The 21,825-nt window shown below is 41.7% G+C and overlaps 1 protein-coding gene across 1 annotated transcript in view; it reads right to left on the reverse strand.

The window, feature by feature from the left end:
• The window catches only part of LOC147603023 (eukaryotic translation initiation factor 6-2), a 55,224-nt gene extending 43,293 nt beyond the window's left edge, over positions 1–11,931 (reverse strand). Inside the window, exons 1-5 of the mRNA XM_086797108.1 lie at positions 11,772–11,931; positions 11,394–11,490; positions 11,160–11,245; positions 11,041–11,085; positions 10,828–10,958 (exon numbers count right to left, since the gene is read on the reverse strand). Coding sequence (XP_086653234.1) covers positions 10,828–10,958; positions 11,041–11,085; positions 11,160–11,245; positions 11,394–11,490; positions 11,772–11,781 — 369 coding nt within the window. The 5' untranslated portion in view covers positions 11,782–11,931. The remainder of the gene's footprint in view (positions 1–10,827; positions 10,959–11,040; positions 11,086–11,159; positions 11,246–11,393; positions 11,491–11,771) is intronic.
• Between the last annotated feature and the right edge of the window lie 9,894 nt (positions 11,932–21,825).

Consider the following 21,825-nt stretch of genomic DNA (forward strand, 5'->3'; position numbering starts at 1 on the left):
GGCCCTGTGTGGCTGCCTTTTCTCTCTATATCAAATCTGCATTTTTTGCTTCCCTCTTCTCCCCAGTTTCTGCCCATTTCTGGTGTCCTTTTGGTCCCTTTTGCATGGCCCTTGATTGTGGGCTGGCCACCCGTATTTTTTTATTTTTTCTGGGATTTTTCCCAGCCTGTATGGTTTTTTCCCAGTCGGCCAGCTTCAGTGTCTCCAGTCGGCCAACACTTCCCACCTACAAATAGGTGGGCTGGCCTCTCAATCTTGTATCTTGCCTAGTCTATCTTTTGCTCCCTCACTTATGAGACTGCTTGTGTCTCTTGCTTGGGACTGTACCACTTCAGTATATTCAGCATAGTTGCTCCATCTCTCTCTCTCTCTCTCTCTCTCTCTCTCTCTCTCTCTCTCTCTCTCTCTCACTCTCTCTCGAACTCTCTATTCAACACACTCTAGTGCTCTTTTGCTTACGCTCTGTGCACTCTTACATGGTATCATCGCTCCTGGTTCAGCGATTCCATCTGCTACCCCAGATTCAGCCGTATTTGCAGCCCCTTAACCTCTGCGTCTTTCTCCGATTTGCAGCCTTCTTCTTGCTGCGTTTTCTGGACAGCTTCTGCTGATTGTTTTTCCTTCAGTTTGGCTTCTTTGCTTAAAGCCAGAATGTAATATTTTCATTAGCATTTCACTTCTACTTGGAGTTTGGATCTAGGCAGCCTGTTTTTTTCAGGACAGCAGCCGGCTACTCTTGGTACTACAGAGTTGGAGCAAATGGACTCTTTCTTTTAAGGGTATGATCTTCGTGGAGCTACAGGCTTCTAGGGATTTCTGTGACACTGCGTTTACATTCGGGTTTGGCACCAATATTTGGAGCAGCACAATGCAACCTGCATGGTTGTTTTCTTTTAGAGGAATAGTGTACCTGGTAGCTTGTTCTGTTGCTTTTGTAGCTCAGTTGCTCTGGAGATTACTTGTGGAGCTTTCCTGGTACCTGTTGTTGCTGCTTTCTTTTGTCTTTGACAGAGGACGACTCCTTCGGCTTCTCGAAGTTTGTTCAGCATTTGGTGCTGAGAGGGGGTGTTAGCACATTCATCCCCAGTTTCTACCCATTTCTGGTGTCCTTTTGGTCTCTTTTGCATGGCCCTTGATTGTGGGCTGGCCACCTGTATTTTTATATTTTTTTGGAGATTTTTCCCACCCTGTATGGTTTTTTCCCAGTCGACCACTTCAATCCTCCAGTCGGCCAGCTTCAATGTCTCCAATCGGCAAGCACCCCCCACCTATAAATAGGTGGGCTGGCCTCTCAGTCTTGTATCTTGTGTGTCTTGCTTGGGACTGTACCACTTTAGTATATTCAGCATAGTTGGTCCATACCTCTCTCTCTCTTGCACTCTGTATTCAACTCACTCTAGTGCTCTTTTGCTTCCGCTCTGTGCACTCTTTCACCCGTCCAGTATACTATCACGGCAAAACAGGCAAACACACGCAAACAAATCATGCGAAAACAATTTTATGCATGCAGTCATAAATGCATGTCCACCGATAATGGATGAAATCTCCCTTTCATGAAACTTGTACAAAAAGTTCCTATGGTGCGATAGAAATATGAATATATGTCCTGGTCTTCCTATGGAGTGACAATCCCATAGATAAGACGCCATCCTAGCCATACACGGGTGGCACCCACAACAGGCTCTGTCCATACAGCACGAAGCAGGTCACACACGGGTGGCACAAAACTGGTTTCCATCCATGTGACGCAATACTGGTCACACACGGGTGGCACGAATCTGGCTCCCATCCATGTGACACCAAAATATTGGCCCTTTCACATGGAACACCAGCCTGGCCTCATATGAACATGGCACAAATCTGGCCGCTCTATGGAGTGACAGTCCCATAGAAGTGGCTCCAAAATATGGAGATGGACCAAATGGTGACATCCCCCCAGGCTTCTAAACAGTTGTCCTCAAGTCAAAAGCCTCAAGATATGCCTATAAAAGCTGAGGGTAGTCAGCAAAATAATCCTCGTCTACCCACTTTGCATCAATTGGCAAATAATTTTTGAATTTCACAAGGTATCGCCTAGAAAGCTTCCCATGTGGTAACTTTCTCTCCTTGTGAAATACAATCTGCTCTGGCTGGAAGATCTCCTCAAGCTCATCAATCTCGGGCAGATCTTTTGTAACAGGCTCTTTTGGATCTGGCCCCACATACTTCCGCAAAAGACTCATGTGAAAAGCATTGTGAATCTTCCAATAACCGGGTAAAGCAAGCCTGTAGGACACTTCATTGATCTTGTCAACCACTTTAAAGAAGGGTCCATAATATCAAGTAGAAAGCTTTGGATATGATCCCTCTTGTCTTGGCCTCTTCTGAAGCCTAGCTTTTTCAAATTTCAGCAATACCCAATCACCTTCCTTGACTTGCATGTCCCTTCTATGCTTGTCAACAGCTGTCTTGTGACCTTATAATGGCTGTCCACACCTGAGCAAAGGCTACATCCAAGTCACGCACATACTCATCAGCTGCAAAAATCTCATCCTTTGTACGAAGGATGGGTGGCAAGACCACTCTGCCATAAATAATCTCAAACAGGGCCTTTTCCGTGGAGGCATGAACTGCGTTGTAGGCAAACTCTACAAGTGGAAGATACTTCTCCCACGCACTCTTTTGATCTGCCACATAACACTTCAACAAATCCAACATGACTGAATTCACAACTTCACTTTGGCCATCCGTTTGGGGGTGATAAGCCGATGAGAACTCAAGCTTAGTGCCCATGTTATCAAATAAAGCTCTCCAAAAGAGGCTCATCGTCCTGGGATCTCTATCCCCAACAATGGACTTAGGCATACCATGATGCTTGAAGATGTGAGCAAGAAAAAGCTTCACCATATGATCAACTTTAATGGTTTTCTTGACGGGCAAGAAGTGAGCTTGCTTGCTAAACCTGTCCACAATGGTCCAAATAGCATCATTCCCATGTTGGGATCTAGGCAAATCCATAATGAAGTCCATAGTAATGCTTTCCCATGGCTGCGAGGAAATAGGCAATGGGCTGAAGAAAACCTGGAGGTTTTTGCCTATCCAATTTCACCTTTTGGCAAGTAATACATGCACGTACATATACCTCAATGTCTTTACGCATGTTTGAACAAAAGAAATATCTTTCTATCATCCGTGTGTCGTAGGTAAAATACCTCTATGACCAGCATAAGGTGGAGCGTGACATTCCTCCATAACCTTTGGACGCATATCCTTCACCACACATAAGCAGTTATCCTTCATAAGATAACCCTCTTTGTCACATAAGAGGCATGTGAGTGACCAACCATCAAATCAGTTCATATATGGAAAAAATCAGCATCCAAATGATAAAGATCACGCATGGCAGACAAGTCCCCATGAGAGGCTACTGAAACTACAGCTATATAAGGTTTCCTGGACAAAGCATCTGCCACCAAATTCTTCTTTCCCGGAGTATGTACAATTTGAAAATGAAACATGGAAAGAAAGTTTACCATCCTCATTTGCTTCTCCGAAAGCTTAGTTTGAGATTAAAAAAATACCTCACGCTTTGATGATCTATCTTGACTACAAATTCAGCCCCAAGAAGATAATGCTTCCATATCTTTAAGGCATGAATTACAACCAAGAGCTCTTTTCATAAATGTCCAAATGGATCTTGGTATCATGCAATCGACGGCTTTCATAAGCAACTGCATGACCCTCTTGATTTACGACAGCCCCTATACAATTCCCACATGCATCACATTCCATTGTGAATGGCCTTTGCAAATCGGGAACAATGAACACAGACCCACAAATGATAGTATTTTTAAGTTGCAAGAAGGCATCTTGCTCATGCGAAGTCCATTTGAAAGTGGCTTTCGTCTTTGTAAGATCATGCAATGGTGAGGCAATGTTGGCAAAATGCTTGATGAATAGCCTATAGTATGAACATAACCCCAAAAAGCTACGCACTTGATGTACATTTTGCAACTCTCGCCAATTTCGAATGGTTTTAATTTTAGCAGGATCCGTTCTTACACCCTCTTTGTCCCAAAGTGCCCCAAATAGTGTATCTCTGAGAGGAAGAACTCACTTTTCTTAGCATTTATAAAGAGTTTATGCTTTCGCAACTCTTCAAACACTGTCTCCCACACCAGAATAAAATAGGAAAAAATATCGAGAGTGGGGAAAAATGAGAAAACACCTAAATCGGGCGAGCACACCCACAACAAAGGCCCTAGTGTAAATATACAGACATGAGATGACAGCTAACATGCTCCGCATTAGGAGGCAAAAATTGGGCATAATATCATTAAATTCTTACTAAGTGCAAATGGAATCTTTGGTGGTCTTTTTAGTGATCCATCAATGGGCAGCTGTCGCCTTCAAGAACATGCTTGCATGATGAATTTTGGACTTCTTAGTGAAGTCCTCATCACTAAAAGCAATGTCAAATTGTGCCACAAAAGCTAGCACCTTTTAGAGGCATCATACTCTCCATGAAAGCCATCAAATTTCACGAACTTGTCCCCCTGCCTTGAACTCCTTGAGCTTCTTGGGATGTGGTACATGTTCTTCTCTTTTTCTCTTCCCCTTATCCAACGGGGCAGCCCTCTCTGCATGGGCTTCATGGGCAATCAAAGATGTTTCAAGAGGCACGGTGGCATGTGCTTTATGAATCAGTGGCCCAAATGCATGTGACCTCCCCAAATGATGCAATGTCTCACCACGAGACAACTCAATGGGCAAAGTCTTTCGGCTTGCATGCCGACCACTCTCTCCATGATATACCTTCTTTGAATCCACAAGACCATCATGTCGCCCACTAGCTCCAACATGCACATACTTGTTGCCTCCTGTCCCATGAGGAGTAGATGCATGGCGAGAAGTGACTGATACCTCTTTCTTGTGTATAAAAGATCTCAACCGTTGAGATGTTGGGTCCCCCTGCTTCAAACGAGGTGGATTCTTGAATACTAGCTCTCCATTCTCTCCTTCCTTAAGATCACCCTTGCGGATGAGATAAGAGAGTACCAACTCCCTTGGCTTCTTGCCCACTTCACGAGCCATGGACTCAAAGGTCATATCCACCATAGCATCAGCTTTCCTTGCTTCAATGACACTTTGTACATAGGGGTCTTCATGCAAAAATTTCAGCTCTTGCTCTTTGCAAGCAAAAGCTTCTTCATGTGCTCCAATTTAGCCCTCAAGGCATTGGGCTCATCCTCATGCATAGACTCTTTTCCACGGAATGGCTATCCCATGAATGCACTGTCATAATCTCTCTCACGAGGCTTGTGCCTTCCAAGCAATGCATCAGAATCACGTGAAGCACTTGATTGACCTCTTGAATCTGGCACCTCCAAAGGATTGCCCTGGCTATCCATTGAGTCAAGTGACCGTGTATGCTTCCAATCTCAAAACACTGTGTCTCCTCTTGAGAAAGAGAGACAACCAGACTTTGATACCAATGTAACCACTTACCTAATGGAGGCCTACAAATCGAAAGACTAAATATACAATTTTTAGAGCACTTAACTAATACCATCAATGGACATTATTAGCAACATTAATAATGAAAATGACCAATAACACTTGACACCAACACTGGGGCTGGAAAGGGCCGACCCCCCTCTCAATACATTTGTATTTCTTGGAGTATTTATATGTACAAGTGTCACGGGCCAATAGGCCAAATTTCTCCTCACATGGAGTGAATACAACTCAAACAATAGGGTACTTGTCGATGAAGTTTGGACAGTCGAAGAAGTCCCAAATCACAAGCACGCTCCCCCCTTCACTGGGTGCACACCTACCTTTCACTGGTCTTCTAGGACCGTGCACCAACACGCACGCCCGTACTAACATAGGCAAAGAAATACATCACGGAGGAAACTTTGCCTGGTTCTCCCAGATAAGCTTTGCTCCCAGATTCCCTAGTGTGTCTAACCTTTACTGGCTCTCATAAGTTCTGAGGACGCCGTTAGCACCACCACATAGGAAAAAACTAACCACACTAGGAAAAAATCCCGAGCATGGCTAGCGTAAACATGCTTTGTTCTTGCTTTGCACAAAACTTAGAGAAATCTTTGAGCTTAATTTAGCAAATATTGAGTTTACACAAATAAGAAACATGAGGCACCCGGTACAACAAGTACAATTCTGGTACAGCAGGTAGAATTCAGGTACAATAGGTACAATTATCCAAGTACAAGGTTCAACAAGTACAGTACTTGCAACAAGTATAATCAACCAGGTACAAGGTACAACAGGTGCAGTACTTGCAATATGTACAATCAATCACGTACAAGGTACAATACTTGCAATAAGTACAATCAGCCAGGTACAAGGTACAACAGGTACAATACTTGCAACAAGTACAACAGATTCAGTACATGGATAGTAGGTACAGCAGGTACATTAGATTCAGCACAAGCGGGTACAATTTACAACAGCCATACAGCTCACATGTGCAGGTGGGAGGTGGTTACAGCAAGAAGGCGGGTACAAAACAGTAGAATTTCAGCAGGCGATGGAGAGAAAAGTGAAGCCAACCACGCACGTGGAAAAAATACTAAAATGTTTCATGCAAAACCTTTTTCAAAGGTTATATAACCTTAATACCTATTTAATACTATGGGCACCCACACTAGAAAATATCCAGCCCCTCTTTTAAATGTGTGTGAACACATTATATACCTAGATGAATCCAGGAACATGCCCAAATTCACCTTTTAGGAACGTGCATGTTATATACTCATGGTAGTCAGCCCACAAGACTATATAACTATCAACTCCATTATACATAGTATGGACTAGATACTACAACATCCCCACTAACGTCATAAGTGCCCAATAGCGGGTGTAGAACTCTGTATCCAAATATGCTTTCACACACGCACTCCACACACATTAGCTTATAAATATTAAAGTGACCATAGCTTATGGATTTTACATTTTAAAAAGGGCCAAAATGGTAATACTTACCACCTGTTCACATGCCACACCAATGTGTCAATAAACAGCACTCCCACGGTACACTGGGGACATCCCCGTCCAATGTACTGGCATGACAAAACAAGCAAGCACACGCAACAAATCATGCGAAAACAAGTTTATGCATGCAATCATAAATGCATGTGCACATGTAATGGACGAAATCTCCCTTTCATGAAACTTGTACAAAAAGTTATTGTCGAGAACAAAACTGGCGTGACAAAAATATGAATATATATCCTGGTCTTCCTATGGAGTGACAATCCCATAGGTAAGACGCCACAACTGCCAATGCCACCTTTTCCACCCTCTCTACAATTGGTGTGACCCACGCACACGTTGATGCTTGGGAGGCAAATGATCATCGTGTTCTGTCCTTTCTCGTGTTGAATTGTCAGGATTCAGTTCTCTCTTATGTGCGTACAAAAGATGCGGCACATGAAGTTTGGAAGGCCAGCGGACCTGCACCTCTCGTGGTTCTAATGGAGCTTTGGCTGCTCGAGATGAAGGGGGGAATCGACTGACTGCCAAGATAGGCACTATCACCTTGGGTGATACCTCTACTATGCCAATTTATGGACATGGCACCATTCCCATCTTCCGCTCCTCCGACGACAAGAGGTACTTCTCTAATGTTCTTGTGTCATGTGCACAGTGTGTATCTACCGTATGCTATACGCATGCAAGACTAGTTTCGAGGCTTGGGGAAGCTTGGAACTAGGCAGGCTGATTGACGAGCTGAGTTAGGCATAAACTAACGGGCGGGCACCCAAGTATGGACGGGCGGGCACCCAAGTGTGGACGCCCGATGACCGGAAAAGAGCCTATAAAAGGGTGGCCAAGGTTAGTTATTGTATTATAGAGAGTCTCGCGAGTTTGTGAGAGCTCTATGGTCTTGGAGCCTGGATCTAGTGCACACGTGCACCTGCTTTATGCAGCCGAGGCCGGCAGTAGTCTCAAGGCCCGCGAGGACAGCTTCGTGGCGGTATGGGACGTCGCGAGGAGAAGATTGGTCGGTACGTCAACCTAGTTAGCTTAGCTCGTGGCTCAGTGGGGACAGCCAAGACTGTGGGCTTGCCCACGGCTATCATGGTTGGGAGGTGAGTCAGGCCTGCACCCCCTTTGTTGTTTGTTGTTCGTTTGTTTGCAGGATTCGAGTTTCGAACCAAGATCGATCACGAGGGGATCCGTGGGGATTTGACAGTGGTATCAAAGCATACCTCGTGAACGAGCAAGTCGGTAGGTAGAGAAGAAGAGGTCGAAGAAAGGTATGTGTTAAAAGCTTGCTGTTTTTTCTGTGCATACTGCAGTTTTCATAGTCTAAGTAGGGTTGATTGCTTTGCAAAGAAGAGGCATGTTTGTTGTGCATACGCATAAATTGCAGGGAGAGAAACAGAAAAAAAAAAAAGCATGTTGCTTTTCGTTGAACGAACGAGTGAGAGAGCACGTGTGAGAAGGAGACGTTGAAGGCTTTGTACGCTGGCACGGTTGCAGGCGGTGGCTACTGGCGGGCTGAAGGCGCATAAGGCTAGGCGGCCAATTAGCTCAGCTCGTGGCTCAGTGGGGACAGCCAAGACTATGGGCTTGCCCACGGTTGTCATGGTTGGGAGGTGAGTCAGGCCAACACCCCCTTGTTGTTTGTTGTTCGTTTATTGGAAAATTCGAGTTTCAAACCAAGATCGATCACGAGGGGATCCGTGGAGATTTGGCATCTTTACATTCCAGATTTAGCATTTAACCTTATGTCAGTGAGTGCTCTTATAGCTCAGGGTGCAAAGGTGATCTTCTCTCGCCACGAGATTACTATTCATGATAAGGAGACTAGTCACATCTTGGCTCAGGGAGTCCAAGATAGTGGCTTATACAAATTGATCACTTTTCTCTCTCACGGTTCTTCTTTGCTCTTTAGCATGCTCAGTTCGGGTATTTGAGCTATCAACTTCTTCAGTGAGCTTCAAAGGATGGATTGGTCAACGGTTTATTGACCATCAAGGCTCCAGATTCCGTATGTTCCTCTTGCTTACAAGGGAAGCAACACCGATTCGCCTTTCCGAAAGAGGCAACACACAGACCTTGGACATCACTTGCTCTTGTTCATGCAGACTTGGGTACTTGTGTGGACCGATGAGTACTGTCTTTGAGTAAGACATTGTACTTGTGATTGTGGATGACTTCACCACATTTACTTAGGTTTTCTTTTTGAAGACCAAGGACGAGGCCCTTTAGCACTTTCGTGATTGACGGATTGAGGTGGAAAAAGAGACCTGTTCTTCGGTCAAGGTTCTGAGAACTAACAAAGGGAGTGAGTTTACATCCCAGGAGTTTCAATAGTATTGTAAGGATCAAGGCATTCAAAGACAACTTACTACAACATACTCTCCATCACAGAATGGAGTTGTAGAGAGGAAGAATCGGACTATCATGGAGATGGCCCATGTTATGCTTTTGCACTCCTCTTTACCTCGATGTTTCTAGGCTGAGCGGCTTCTACTGCTGTTTATTTTCAAAACAGGTCTCCTATAGCTACACTTAGGCTTTCCATGGTAAGAAGCCCTCTATTGTTCATTTGCGAGTATTTGGTTGTTCGGCGTATGTACATGTGCCCAAGGAGCATCGCTCTAAGTTGGACTCCAAGTCTCAACGTATGACTTTTCTTGGACATAGTTCTGTGTCCAAGGCATATCATCTTTATGATCAACAAGCCAGTAAAGTTATTGTGAGCTGCAATGTGGTGTTCGATGAGACTCCTACATCTTCAAAGGGACCAAGCGAAGGTGAGTCTGCTGCCTGTCACCCTTGGGCCTTCACACACTCTCTTCTTATTCTTGCTTGCAGCCTATTCTATCTCTCAAATCTCATCATGCGAAGGAATAGCTCTCCTCTGTGGGACAACGTGACCTTCGATGCTGTGAATGCAAGATATGGTGGGAGTGGCACAACTTACTCTAGTCTCTTCATGAATCATGTGAGTCTGTGACATGGTTTATCATTGATGACTCCAGAGGGCGTGCAGGGCTTTCATTTACATGATTCATATGTAATCTCGTTTGAGTCATTATTCGTCTATGCTTCTACTTAGTGCTATAATCATTGTTGGCTATTGAATGTTCATTCATGCAGCATGCTTTTTGTACAATGATGAATCATGATCAATATGTGTTTGCTATGTATCATGTATGAGTCATATTCTGTGTATGTATAAATTTCCACAGTTATTTTTCAGTCTGAACGAAACCCTCATACCTCCCGTTAACTATGGTTTGTACTAACCTTGTGTTTATCCTGTGATTTAGGTGACTTCCTGGGAGGATCTTACAATCCATATGGATTGTTTCAATAAAGTGGTCTTCTTGTTGAATGGACTAGGTTCACAGATGCCAGATATTTTTGGGTGTGGACTAATCCGTTCCACCGGTTTCCATAAGTTTGATGCACATTGGTCAGGTCCCATTGGTGCCCACAATCGTCAGATATTCTGGTGTAATCTAGTTGTGATCACCAGTGGCAAAAAGAGCCACCTTGGAAAACATCTTTCAAGTCAGATCAAAGCAGATTGCATCACTCTTCATGCAGCACAAGAAGCTCATGCAAGCTCCAATAGGAGTACAAATGTACAATCTTCTTTACTTGATATAAATTTTATTGTAGCATAGTCTAATTGAACTACACTTCCAGGATTAGTCCCCCCCCCCCCACACCTTCTTAACCAACCCTTGCATAGACACCATATACAAAACATGTATTTTCCTCCCATTTGAAATAACTAATAGGTGGCCACGATTTATTATTGAGATTCAAAACTGTCATCAGAAAGCACCGAGCACATACTCTATCAAGATCCGTATGAATCAATGCCACGTAGTCATTGCAGGCAATGCAGTTTCCAAGTGCCGACAAGCGCTCATCAATTCGCTGTACTACAACAGTGTCTGGCAAGGAGTTCCGGATGTGCTGCAACTCTGCAAGACGTTCAAGGTAATCATAAGCTCAATACCTTGAGGCACAACGAGAGTGAAGAATTACAAAGGCCTGCAACTGTACCTTGATCTGTAGTAGAGTTGGGCAAGAGTAAACCGTTCTTGTTACCTGAACCACTGAAAGGATGTATCAACTTACTGCATCGCTTAAAGAGACAGAATAATTGAAGCCAACGGGCTCACCGACACACATTCGACCAATCACCCTCGTTCCTGCAATGGAAACCTTGACAACTGGGATGGTTTCAGCTAGCTCAGCTTCAAAGGTACTGGAGCATCAAAGTGGCATAAACGAATTAGAAAGCTAGATGCCATGATTTTATGAAAAAATTGATTCACGAACAAAAGATAAGAAATAAAAAGATTTGAAATCACACCAAAAAAAGAGGAAAATCAAAGGATGTCATAAGAAAATACCTGAAAAAGTTCTCTGATCCTGCAATGGCGGTCAGGCAATACGCGTTGGTGAGTTTTGAAAACACTCCGATTTCGCTACTATTCTCGAACTGAGTCCCTGAACAAAACGCGCCAAACAAAAGCTTCAGAAATCCTTCAAAAGCCACAGCTGAATCCTTCAACAAAATTTCCGTAGGATGCGATCGGCATCAGGTCATCTAAGAGCGCCATATCAGGTTAAAATCCAAACAGAAAAACATATCGAAAACCCTAAAATTCATGGGCAAAAGTCTTCCGCAGAATCTCCTGTTCGAGTGCTGCGCGAGACTCAAAAAGAACAGCAGACTTAGAAAAACCTTGGCGCCATAGCAAGAAATTGAAGGCAACAGTAAGACTTACTTGTAGCCATGGTGAGAAAAAAACACAGATAAGTCTAAGCTGAGCCGGTCGTCGACGATGAGAAAAACAAACGCTTTGCTTGCTCGGCACGTCGCACGCTGGAGATGAATCAATGCAACTGGTCGAAACCTGGACTTGAGATCATATACTCCTTTCACATGCAAGCACCCGCTTGGGCGTCCGGCACAATTGAACAATAAAGACATAAATCATAATACTAGCAATCCGCAACTTTGGAAGAGCCAAAACCTAAGCATATAATTTGTGAGTAATGAGTAACAATATAATGTGTCAATGGCTCTTGAAGTTCTAGAACAACCAAAGCAAAATATAACTCCATACATGTTTTTTAAATTCCCTAACACAAATTCATATGGATTTAGAATCATGATGTTACAATATTGAAGCAATCTTTTTTGTAAAATCAAAAAATTGCAATCCCACTTTTTGTTCTCCAAAGCAATATCGTTATACTCGTAAATTTTTGCTCATTTCCATTGTCATCATCATCACTTTCCAAATTAATGAGTTTTACTAGCTTCTTTCCTGGTCTATATGGGGTGGATCTTCATGCCTTAATTCAATCATGTTCTCTATTGTTTTGTTCATAATTTCCCTTGTTTCTTACTTACATGTCATTTGCATGCCTTGGATCATCTTCGTCATTTTCATTTCTTCAAATTGGGTTCTTATAAAGGGAAAGGAATGGAGATGAGCACAAAAGTCGCTTTATGAAAATTAATGGCTTATTTTATCCTAAACAACAATGAGAGACATTTATGAGATTTTTCATCTTTCATCAAAATTATGATGACTCACACCCTAGATCAGATAGGTTGCTACCTTTATCATTCAATGCAAAATTATTTACCCAATGCATGTTTTAGATTCAATTTTCAAAACATGAATGCCCTAAATAAAATGTCGGGTTAAGTGTAAGACATACTCTATTATTCATCTCATGAGCACACTCCCTATCTTTCATCACTAAGTCGTCTTTCTTGTAAGTCATCTTTCATGTAATTCAACTCCTACTTCGATGTCTTTAACACTAATATATGAGATATGTCCTTCTAATGAGGTTTATCTAAGTCGTCTTTCTTGTAATATGTAATTGTGCCATGAATAGTATGCATATTCTTTTGTATCAATGCTCTGCACGACTTCAGTGCACACTCCCTATCTTCCATCACTAAGTCCAATTTGTATATAAATCATAACTTGACTTTTACACACCTCTTACCAATCATTTTTCCTTGCATCAACACCAACTTGCAGTAGCCATAATTGTCACTACAGGATAACACCCCTATCTCCAACATGACAAACACCTAGACACACACCCTAGTAGTTCTTCACCACACAAGAGGTACCTTATTCGCACTTCTATAAGAGGGGGTTCACCTGTAACTTTAAGAGCGGGTTTTACATGTAATTCAAGAATTCCTTTGTGGGTGCTTTGGCATCACCCCCAAGAAGATATTTGACCACTTGACAAAATGAGTGCTCTAGATAATAACTACTTGAATAAATCGACAAACTCTAAAAAGAGAAGTCTACACTTATGGCTTGATGAACTTGTAAATCATCTTGCAACCTTAGAAAACAAACTATGGGACCCTATAAAAAGAAGGATTTGTTCGAAAAGTGAAAGAAGTGATGAAGTAGCATAAAGATGATGGTTAAGGAAGATTTCACATCAAATCAAAAGTCACAGTCAAAGTTGAGGGAAATAAATTAAGGCAATCAAAAGGCCCTTTGGGTACATGTGAGAGGCTTACTTAAAGGATGGCATATGGATGGAGATGAGGAGGTATATTTACATGGTCAACTACATAAAGTCATGCCAATGATAAACTAGGCGTAAGTATTTGCCAAAGATTCACGTGGTAATCATATAATAATTAATGGAATTTGAAAAGATTGGGGTTCTAAATTTGTCAAACTTTGAATCTCTCACCAACTCCACTACAAAGAAAAAGACATGTCCTTCTTAAGGTTTCGGTTATGAAACTTGTAAAAGAACAACTCACATGCCAAGCATATAAAAATACATGAGTAGTTAGCAATCACGAGAATAACAAAAGAGGAGGAGATGACGAGGAGAGTAAATGAAATAACATTTATCTTACTTGAGTGTGATGGATGAGGTTCACCTTACTTGAGTGTGATGGATGAGGTTCACCTTACTTGAGAGTGATAGATAAGGTTGGGTGTGATAGGATTTATACCAATATGTAGTGAGATAGCTTATACTAATTAGCATTGAGGTTGGGTGTGATAGCTTATACCAATATGCAATGAGAGAAAATAATTCAATGATGACATAAGAGATGCAATTTGTTGTAATACATGTGACTTTATTTGGATTCATTGAATGACCATTGTTGTTGTTATGCAATTTCTAACAAATTCCATTAGCATCGCTTGACGTCGCTCAAAGAAAATCAAATCTTTTTTGGCAAGTATTGCTACTAAGGATCTAGTATAAAGCTCATCTACTATTTTTATAATATGTCATTAGCTACAAGTTGATAGGCTTTAGATACTTTGTAGTATACCCTTCCTTACTATAGGAGTACCCTTCCTTACTATAGGCTTTAGATGCTTAGTGTACCGTTGTTGGAATTAGGGTTAGGGTTGCAACAATGCACACACACGAGATAGAGAAGCTTGAGAGCACACAAACTCACTAGATTAGAATGAACAAATGTGTGCCAGATACAACAGATAAGTACACACCCCAAAATGAGTAGATAAGAGGGTGTACATACGCATGGGGAAAAAAACCTCCTAGTGAGGGAAAAAGTTCCTCGGCGGTCCTGAGTGTGTTCACACACATCACTATTATATAATGCTACAAATCCCCCTTGGAGTGATGATGTGAACATATATAGGGTATGGCGATCAATCCTGAAAAGGCAGTAAGCCCAAAGCTTTACGAAAAGCTTTGAACTTTTCACGAGGAAGAGCCTTCGTAAATAAATCTGTCATGTTGTCATGTGTAGGCACATAGACCAAGCTGATCTCTCTGCTGTAGAGAGTCTTTCCTTGACATAGTGGTAATGCACCTCAATGTGCTGCGAGCATGAAACACTGGGTTCCTTGCAACTGCTAACACGCTCTGACTGTCAGTGAAAATGGTAGTGCTAGACGACTATCCAACACCCAAATCAGCCCATAAGACGTCTGAGCCACACACACTCAACTGTAATTGTAAAAGTTGCCCTGTACTCAGCTTCGCAGCTGGAAGTGGGCACTGTAGGCTGCTTCTTTGCTGAGCCATGATATACATGAATCACCAAGGCGAAAGTAAAACCCACTAGTGGACACTCGTGTGTGTCATAACATCCAACCCAATATGAATCACTAAAAGCATGCAACTGTGACTCACCCCCTTTTGGATAAAACAATCCAAATACTGAGTGCCCTAGCGAAAACCCCGCTTTAACAGCATGCCAATGCTTCGTACTTGGGTGTTGGCAACTCAAACACCTTATCATGCCTTTGAAGGTGTAACAAACTGCCATAATTCAGATGGCCAAATCGTGCATTCCATAATTCTACATCACTCATAGCACGAGTCGTAGAGAGACTGAGCAAGCATCATGCTTTGCAACTTCTCAAATACATCCATCTTGTATAGGCCATGAAACGAGGTACCTAAGGCAATGAGGAATAACCATCATTTCTATCCTGAACTGTACATTTGTTATCCCCCACAAATTTCACCATCAAGAGACTGACAAGGCTAACGCTAAAACTGATAGCAAGTTCTTCTTAATGCCTAGCACATATGAAACTTTTGAAAGAGTAAATACGCCCCCATTTGTAGCAACGAGCACAACTCTACTAACTCCTTTGACAGGATATGAGGAACCATTTGCACATGTGACAATTCCTGCACTTGGGACAGATTCCAAACATGAGAACAAACCTTTTTGTGAACTAATGTGCTTTACTAACACCACTGTCAAAGTACCAAGCATCCGAAGCAAAACTTGCAAATTCCTTCTTCTCTGCACTTGGTGCAGATGCATGAGGCACAGCCATGCATGAGGCAAAGCCATGCCCGATTCCTTCTTTTTCTCCTTCTCTAGTCTTTTCTTGCACTCATGTATGTAGTGCCCTGGTTTCCCTGCAATAGTGACACTTGCCCTTCTTTTTAGGCTTATCACCTCCTTTCTCTGCATCCTTACCTAAGGATTCTGATTTTGGCTTATATCCACCATGCGAAGAAGCTTTCCCTTTGCCTTTCTGGTTGGCAACAAAAGCTTGGTCACCAACTCGCATATTAGATCTGTTTTGCCTAGACTGCTCTTCTTTGCAAGAGTACTGAAAACAGCTCATCAAATGTAAGGGCATTTAGATTTCCCTTCATCATGAATCTAAGGGTAGAGGCAAAACTCTGATAAGAATTTGGCAATGCATTGAGAACTGTGGGCACCAATGTACTATCAGGATATATCTCATCCACAGTAGCAAGCTACTCCTTAAAATCTTTGATCTTGGTCAAGACGATGTCCATTAAGTCTCCCTCATTCATGTGGTCAGACTCCAACTATTTACGCAAATATGCAACACGTGCTTCATTGCGCACCTGGTATAATGCAGCAAGTGCATCCCATGCCCGTTTTGAAGTCTTACATGATTGAATATAAGCAATAATGCTTTGCTTCACAGAGAGTGCAAGCAATGTATGTGCATGTGCATCTCTTCCATCCCATCTCATTCGAGCAGCAGTGGGAGGTACTGGTGGTGCATGTGGAGGAGCCACATCTGTATCTAATTCTACTTCAAATGTATTTGCAGCACCTGGTTGCACTAGCAGATGTGAAACAGGACGAGTTTCACTACCACACTTACCACATTCCAAAGGCATTTAGTAACCAATACATGCCTCATCATATAGGACCACAATGGGTAGTTAGTCCCATCAAGTTTGTCCTTAGCAGGCAGCAGTAGACAACATGTTGAATACATCACTAGTGCGCCAACCATGACTTTCTACCAAATGCAAAATCTTTCATGCAAAATCTTTCAACACACTACAAGTACTCAGTTTCAGTATTCACTGAATGCAACCTTGGATGGCTCGCCAACTGACTCAATCACCTGTAAAGTGTATGAAAATTAACATAGAGTAGAGAATAGATTGTTACTGGGGTGGAAGTATGATGGTCAATGTTGTTGAAGATACTATAGATGCTTCTGCATACCAAATCTTTGCCGCTACACAGCCCAAACACCCAAAATCGAGCAGAGCCAATCCAAAATGACGCCTCTCTAGAACGTCTGCAAAACCATTACGATGCCCAAAACACGTCTGAATCGCACCGCGGACCCTTGAAAAATTCGTATACAGAACACTATAGTATACACCTTCTTCTCCTAAGAGGGTATCTCAATCGGATACTCAAAAATAGGGTCGTGGGATGAGGAGGGAGGCAGACTACTAGATCAAGTGTCAAGGAAGCTAGCTTTGATACTAATTATTGAAATTAGGGTTAGGGTTGTAACAATGCACACACACAAGATAGAGAAGCTTGAGAGCACACAAACTCACTAGATTAGAATGAACAAATGTGTGCCAGATATAAAAGATAAGTACACACCCCAAAATGGGTAGGTAAGAGGGTGTACATATGCACGGGGAAAAAAACCTCTTAATGAGGGAAAAAGTGCCCCGACGGTCCTAAGTGTGTTCACACACATCACTACCATATAATGCTAGTGTCTTAATGTGATCAACAAATAAATTATTAAAAATTTATCGACCTACATATGCATGAGACAATCCCAACCTTTGTAAAGTCCTACACATAGTCAATCTAGATGAGCATGATGGAATGTCAAGCATACAAATAATTTTAACGAGAGGAGCACACAAAAGTGGTAAGAGAAAAGAGTAATGATACTAGACTTTGCATACCATAATAGAGAGGACATACTGCACTACATTATGAACTAATTATAAACTAAAGGATCTCTAATTACCCAATGAGATGAGGGTGGAGAGATCAAAAGTGTCAATGAAGTGTTAGTGGAGATTCCACAATCATGGGTAATCTCCTTGTGTTGCTAGATGGAGTTGCAATTGTTGGTGAGGTAGGTGGTGAAGTAAGAGGTGGCAGTGAAGTAGATGATCACAGGTGGAGAGAGTACAATTTTTATGCATTTATTTATCACTCCACCTATGTGTATTTTACATAGCAATTGAATTTCATTAGTTGTAAGAATTGAACTTCTTATTTACATTATCTCTATCACATGTGTTTGTTCAACATGCATTTGTAGGATTATCATTTGTTCCATGCAAAACCTTCTATCACTGTTAACTTGTCCTTCCTAGTGCATGAAATTTGTCCACGATTGTTTGATTGAGAGAATAGAGGGAAGAGTTACTCACCACCCTATTTAATGCATGCCTTTTGACACTTTGCCCTTTAGCATTTGTATTAGAGGTAAATTTATAGTCAGTATCCATTGATGTAACCCATTCAAAAATAAAACGAGAGTGTCAAGAGCCCCCTTAAACACCATCTATATTACATGCAAAGACTAATGGGTTGATAGCTAGCTAGCCATAGATTCATTTAAAGCACCCTTGGACACATACCTACATAGAGTGTGCATTTTGCATGACCTTGCCCATTATCCAAGTGTTTGTGTAGCCATATTTGGTATTGATGTGTGTGAACACATCAATACCAAATAGAGTGTGCATTTTGCATGACCATGCCCATTATCCAAGTGTTTGTGTAGCCATATTTGGTATTGATGTGTGTGAACACACTAGGACCAGTCGAGGCACTTTTTCCCTCTTTATGACGTTTTTTCCATCTTGGGGTATACTTATCTTCTTTGTATAGCACACATTCATTATCTATCTATCATCTCATTTGTGTGCTCGCTTGAGCTTCTCGAGTGTGTGTGTGTGCACGGGCGCGCATGCGTGCATTCTTGCAACCCTATTTCCAACATTTGGTATCAGAGCATACACGCTCCTTGCCCCTGTGCTATTGCCTACCCCTTACCCCAAGTTACCTGTCTTCTTAAATCGGATCAAGGAGCCCTTTTGGGAGAAGAAAGAGGACTGTGAAGTGTGCAGTAGTTTGTACTGGTACTGATTTTTTTGATCAAATTTTTATTCTAGGTGTGTTTTGGGGATCGTTCACGCGGTTTTTGATTTTTTGCAGACATCTTTGAGGACCAAATTTACATTGTTTTTTAGGAGTAGTTTCATCAGAACTACTATAGACGAGCGTCCAGATATATGAGAAAGCATCTATGGGCTTCACTTCAATGACATCGATCTCTACATCTTGCAAGTAAAATTTCTACTCACTATACTCTGCATTCCTTTCGTACACCTTTCAGGTCTCCATTGTCAACAACCTTATTTAGCAACCTCCTTCGTTACATTAAAGAGCACTTGGCACATTCCAAGTTACGTGATTACTTGCTTGGGTAGTATTAGAAATGGGCGATGCTAAGTTGTGGCATGCACGCTTTGGTCACTTGAACTTTGATAGTTTGCTACATTTGCATAACATGACATAATGTATGAGCTATCACATCTTGAAGCCCCTATCAAACATGTTTGTGAGGGCTGTATTCTTGGAAAAATGTAGCGGGAATCATATCCAAAGATGGTTTATTTAGAGCTGTGCAAAAATTATAGCTTATACACAGTGATGTATGTGGTCCTATGAGGACACCATCTATTGGGGGCCACCTCTATTTTGTCACATTTATTGATGATTATTCCAAGCATACCTTGGTATATTTATTGAAACAGAAATCAGAGGTTTTTATGTGCTTTAGGCACTTTGCTGCTATGGTTCAAAATGCTTCTTCATGTAAGATTAGTACATTGCGTGTACTGATCGAGGGGGGAGGGGAGTGTATGTATAAGGAGTTTCATGCATATATGTCTAAGAGTGGGATAAAACATGAATGTACTGTGCCCTACACACCTCAACAAAACGTTGGAATGTAAAAACATGTCTCTCATGGAGATGGCACGTTGTATGGTCAAAAGTCAAAAGTTACCTCATAGTTTCTAGCTAGAAGCAGCCATGTGTGCAACATATGTTTTGAATTGGTGTCCTACAAAGGCTTTGCATTCAATTATGCCTTTTGAAGCTGAAAGCGCTCTATGGCTCATTTACGCATTTTTGGTTGTATTGCTTATGCACTTGTGTCTAAGCAACTTGGTAGCAAGCTTGATGATAAGACTGTTAATTGTATTTTTGTGGGATACAGCTCAGAAAGTAAGGGTTACTGTCTCTATCATCCTGCTACCAAGCAGATTCTTGTGAGTAGAGATGTTGTATTTGTGGAAGATGCAATTCAATCCTTACTTTCATGTAAAAAATAGCAAAATATATGTTCACATGACATATTCAAGACTCTCCTTCCATTGTTTCATGCAGGATGCATTGATATAGAGCATTTGGGTAATCCAAGGAATGCTGAAAATCAGCCTCCCACACAGATTACAAATCAGCATGTTTTTGAGCTCATAGATCAGCCTATTGATGAGGCAAATGTGGATGATGCAATTGATGAGGAAAGAAGGGAAATTATGGAGTCTAAAAGTATGCCAAAATGGCTGGTGCAAGTACTACGTGACAACAAATTGGCTATTCCTTTGCCTAGAAAAACACGTGCAGGCTCTCATCATGCATCTCTTGTTGTGACGTAGGTTATGCTCTTATTGCTAGTTCATGTGATAAAGAGAAACCTGTCTCCTTTGATGACACAAAGGAATCTGAAAATTGGATGAGTGCTATGCAATCTGAGTATGATTTGATACTAAAAAATGATACAAGGGATTTGGTAAACTTGCCTCTTGGCAAGAAGGCCATTGGCATGAAATGGGTTTATAATCTCAAACGTAAAGCAGATTGTTACAAAGATTTATGCACAAGAGAAAGGCATTAACTATGGTGAACCACATGACTACCATGCAGATTATCATTACATTTGTAACAGATAAAGGTTAGAATGTACGTCAGCAGTCAGATATCAAAAGTGCTTTCTTGAATGGAGATTTGCATTAGGAGGTCTATGTATCTCAGCCTTGTGGTTTTGTTTAGAAAAGTCAAGAATCAAAAGTATGCAGATTGAAGAAAGCTTTATATGGCCTTAAGCAACTTCCAAAGCATAGTATGAAAAGATACATGCATACTTGGTTGCACAGGGTTTTTGCAATAGCCCAACTGCTGACAATACCCTCTATATTAAGGGGACTAAGGATTGTTTTATTGGTGATCGTGTTATACGTTGATGACATGCTGCTCACACGCCCTAATGATAATCATATTTTAGCTGATTTAGAGAAGTCTTTTGAGATGTCAGATCTTGGATCGTTGCACTATTACTTGGGCATTGAGTTCCGGCAGTGTAATGATGGCTTGTTATGCTGCATATGAAATACATAGATGCATTGTTGAAGAGGTTCAATCTTGAAGATTGTAAACCTATGGTGGCTACACCTATGGAGCCAGGTTTATGATTAAGTCTAGAAGATGCAGGTGACTCTTTTGATGCTGGTTTGTATCAAGAAGTTATTGGATGCCTTATCTTTTTATGTAACAACACTAGGATTGACATTCAATATGTGGTCTCAATATTGAGCAGATTTATGCATAGCCCAGGCACAAAGCATTGGCAGTCTATTAAATGGGTGTTCCGTTACCTAAAGGGCACTAAGCACTTTGGATTATTTTATCCCAAGGGGGGTAAGTCACAGTTGCATGCATTTACAGAGTCAGACTGGAATGAATGTTATGACACACGAGTGTCCATGAGTGGTTTTTGCTTTCACCTTGGTGATTCACGTATATCATGGCTTTCACCTTGGTGATTCACGTATATCATGGCTTAGCAAGAACCAACCCAATGTGGCCACTTTTAGCTGTGAAGCTAAGTACAGGGTAGTGTTTAGAGTTACAATTGATTGTGTTTGGCTCAGGCGCCTTATTTTGCTGATTTGGGTATTGGCGAGTCCTTAGCCACTGCCATCTTCTCATTGACAGTTCGAGCG

Source organism: Cibotium barometz, chromosome 65 (genome assembly GCF_041138505.1).
Source record: "Cibotium barometz isolate CiBa-2024 chromosome 65, ASM4113850v1, whole genome shotgun sequence".
Lineage (NCBI taxonomy): Eukaryota > Viridiplantae > Streptophyta > Polypodiopsida > Cyatheales > Cibotiaceae > Cibotium > Cibotium barometz.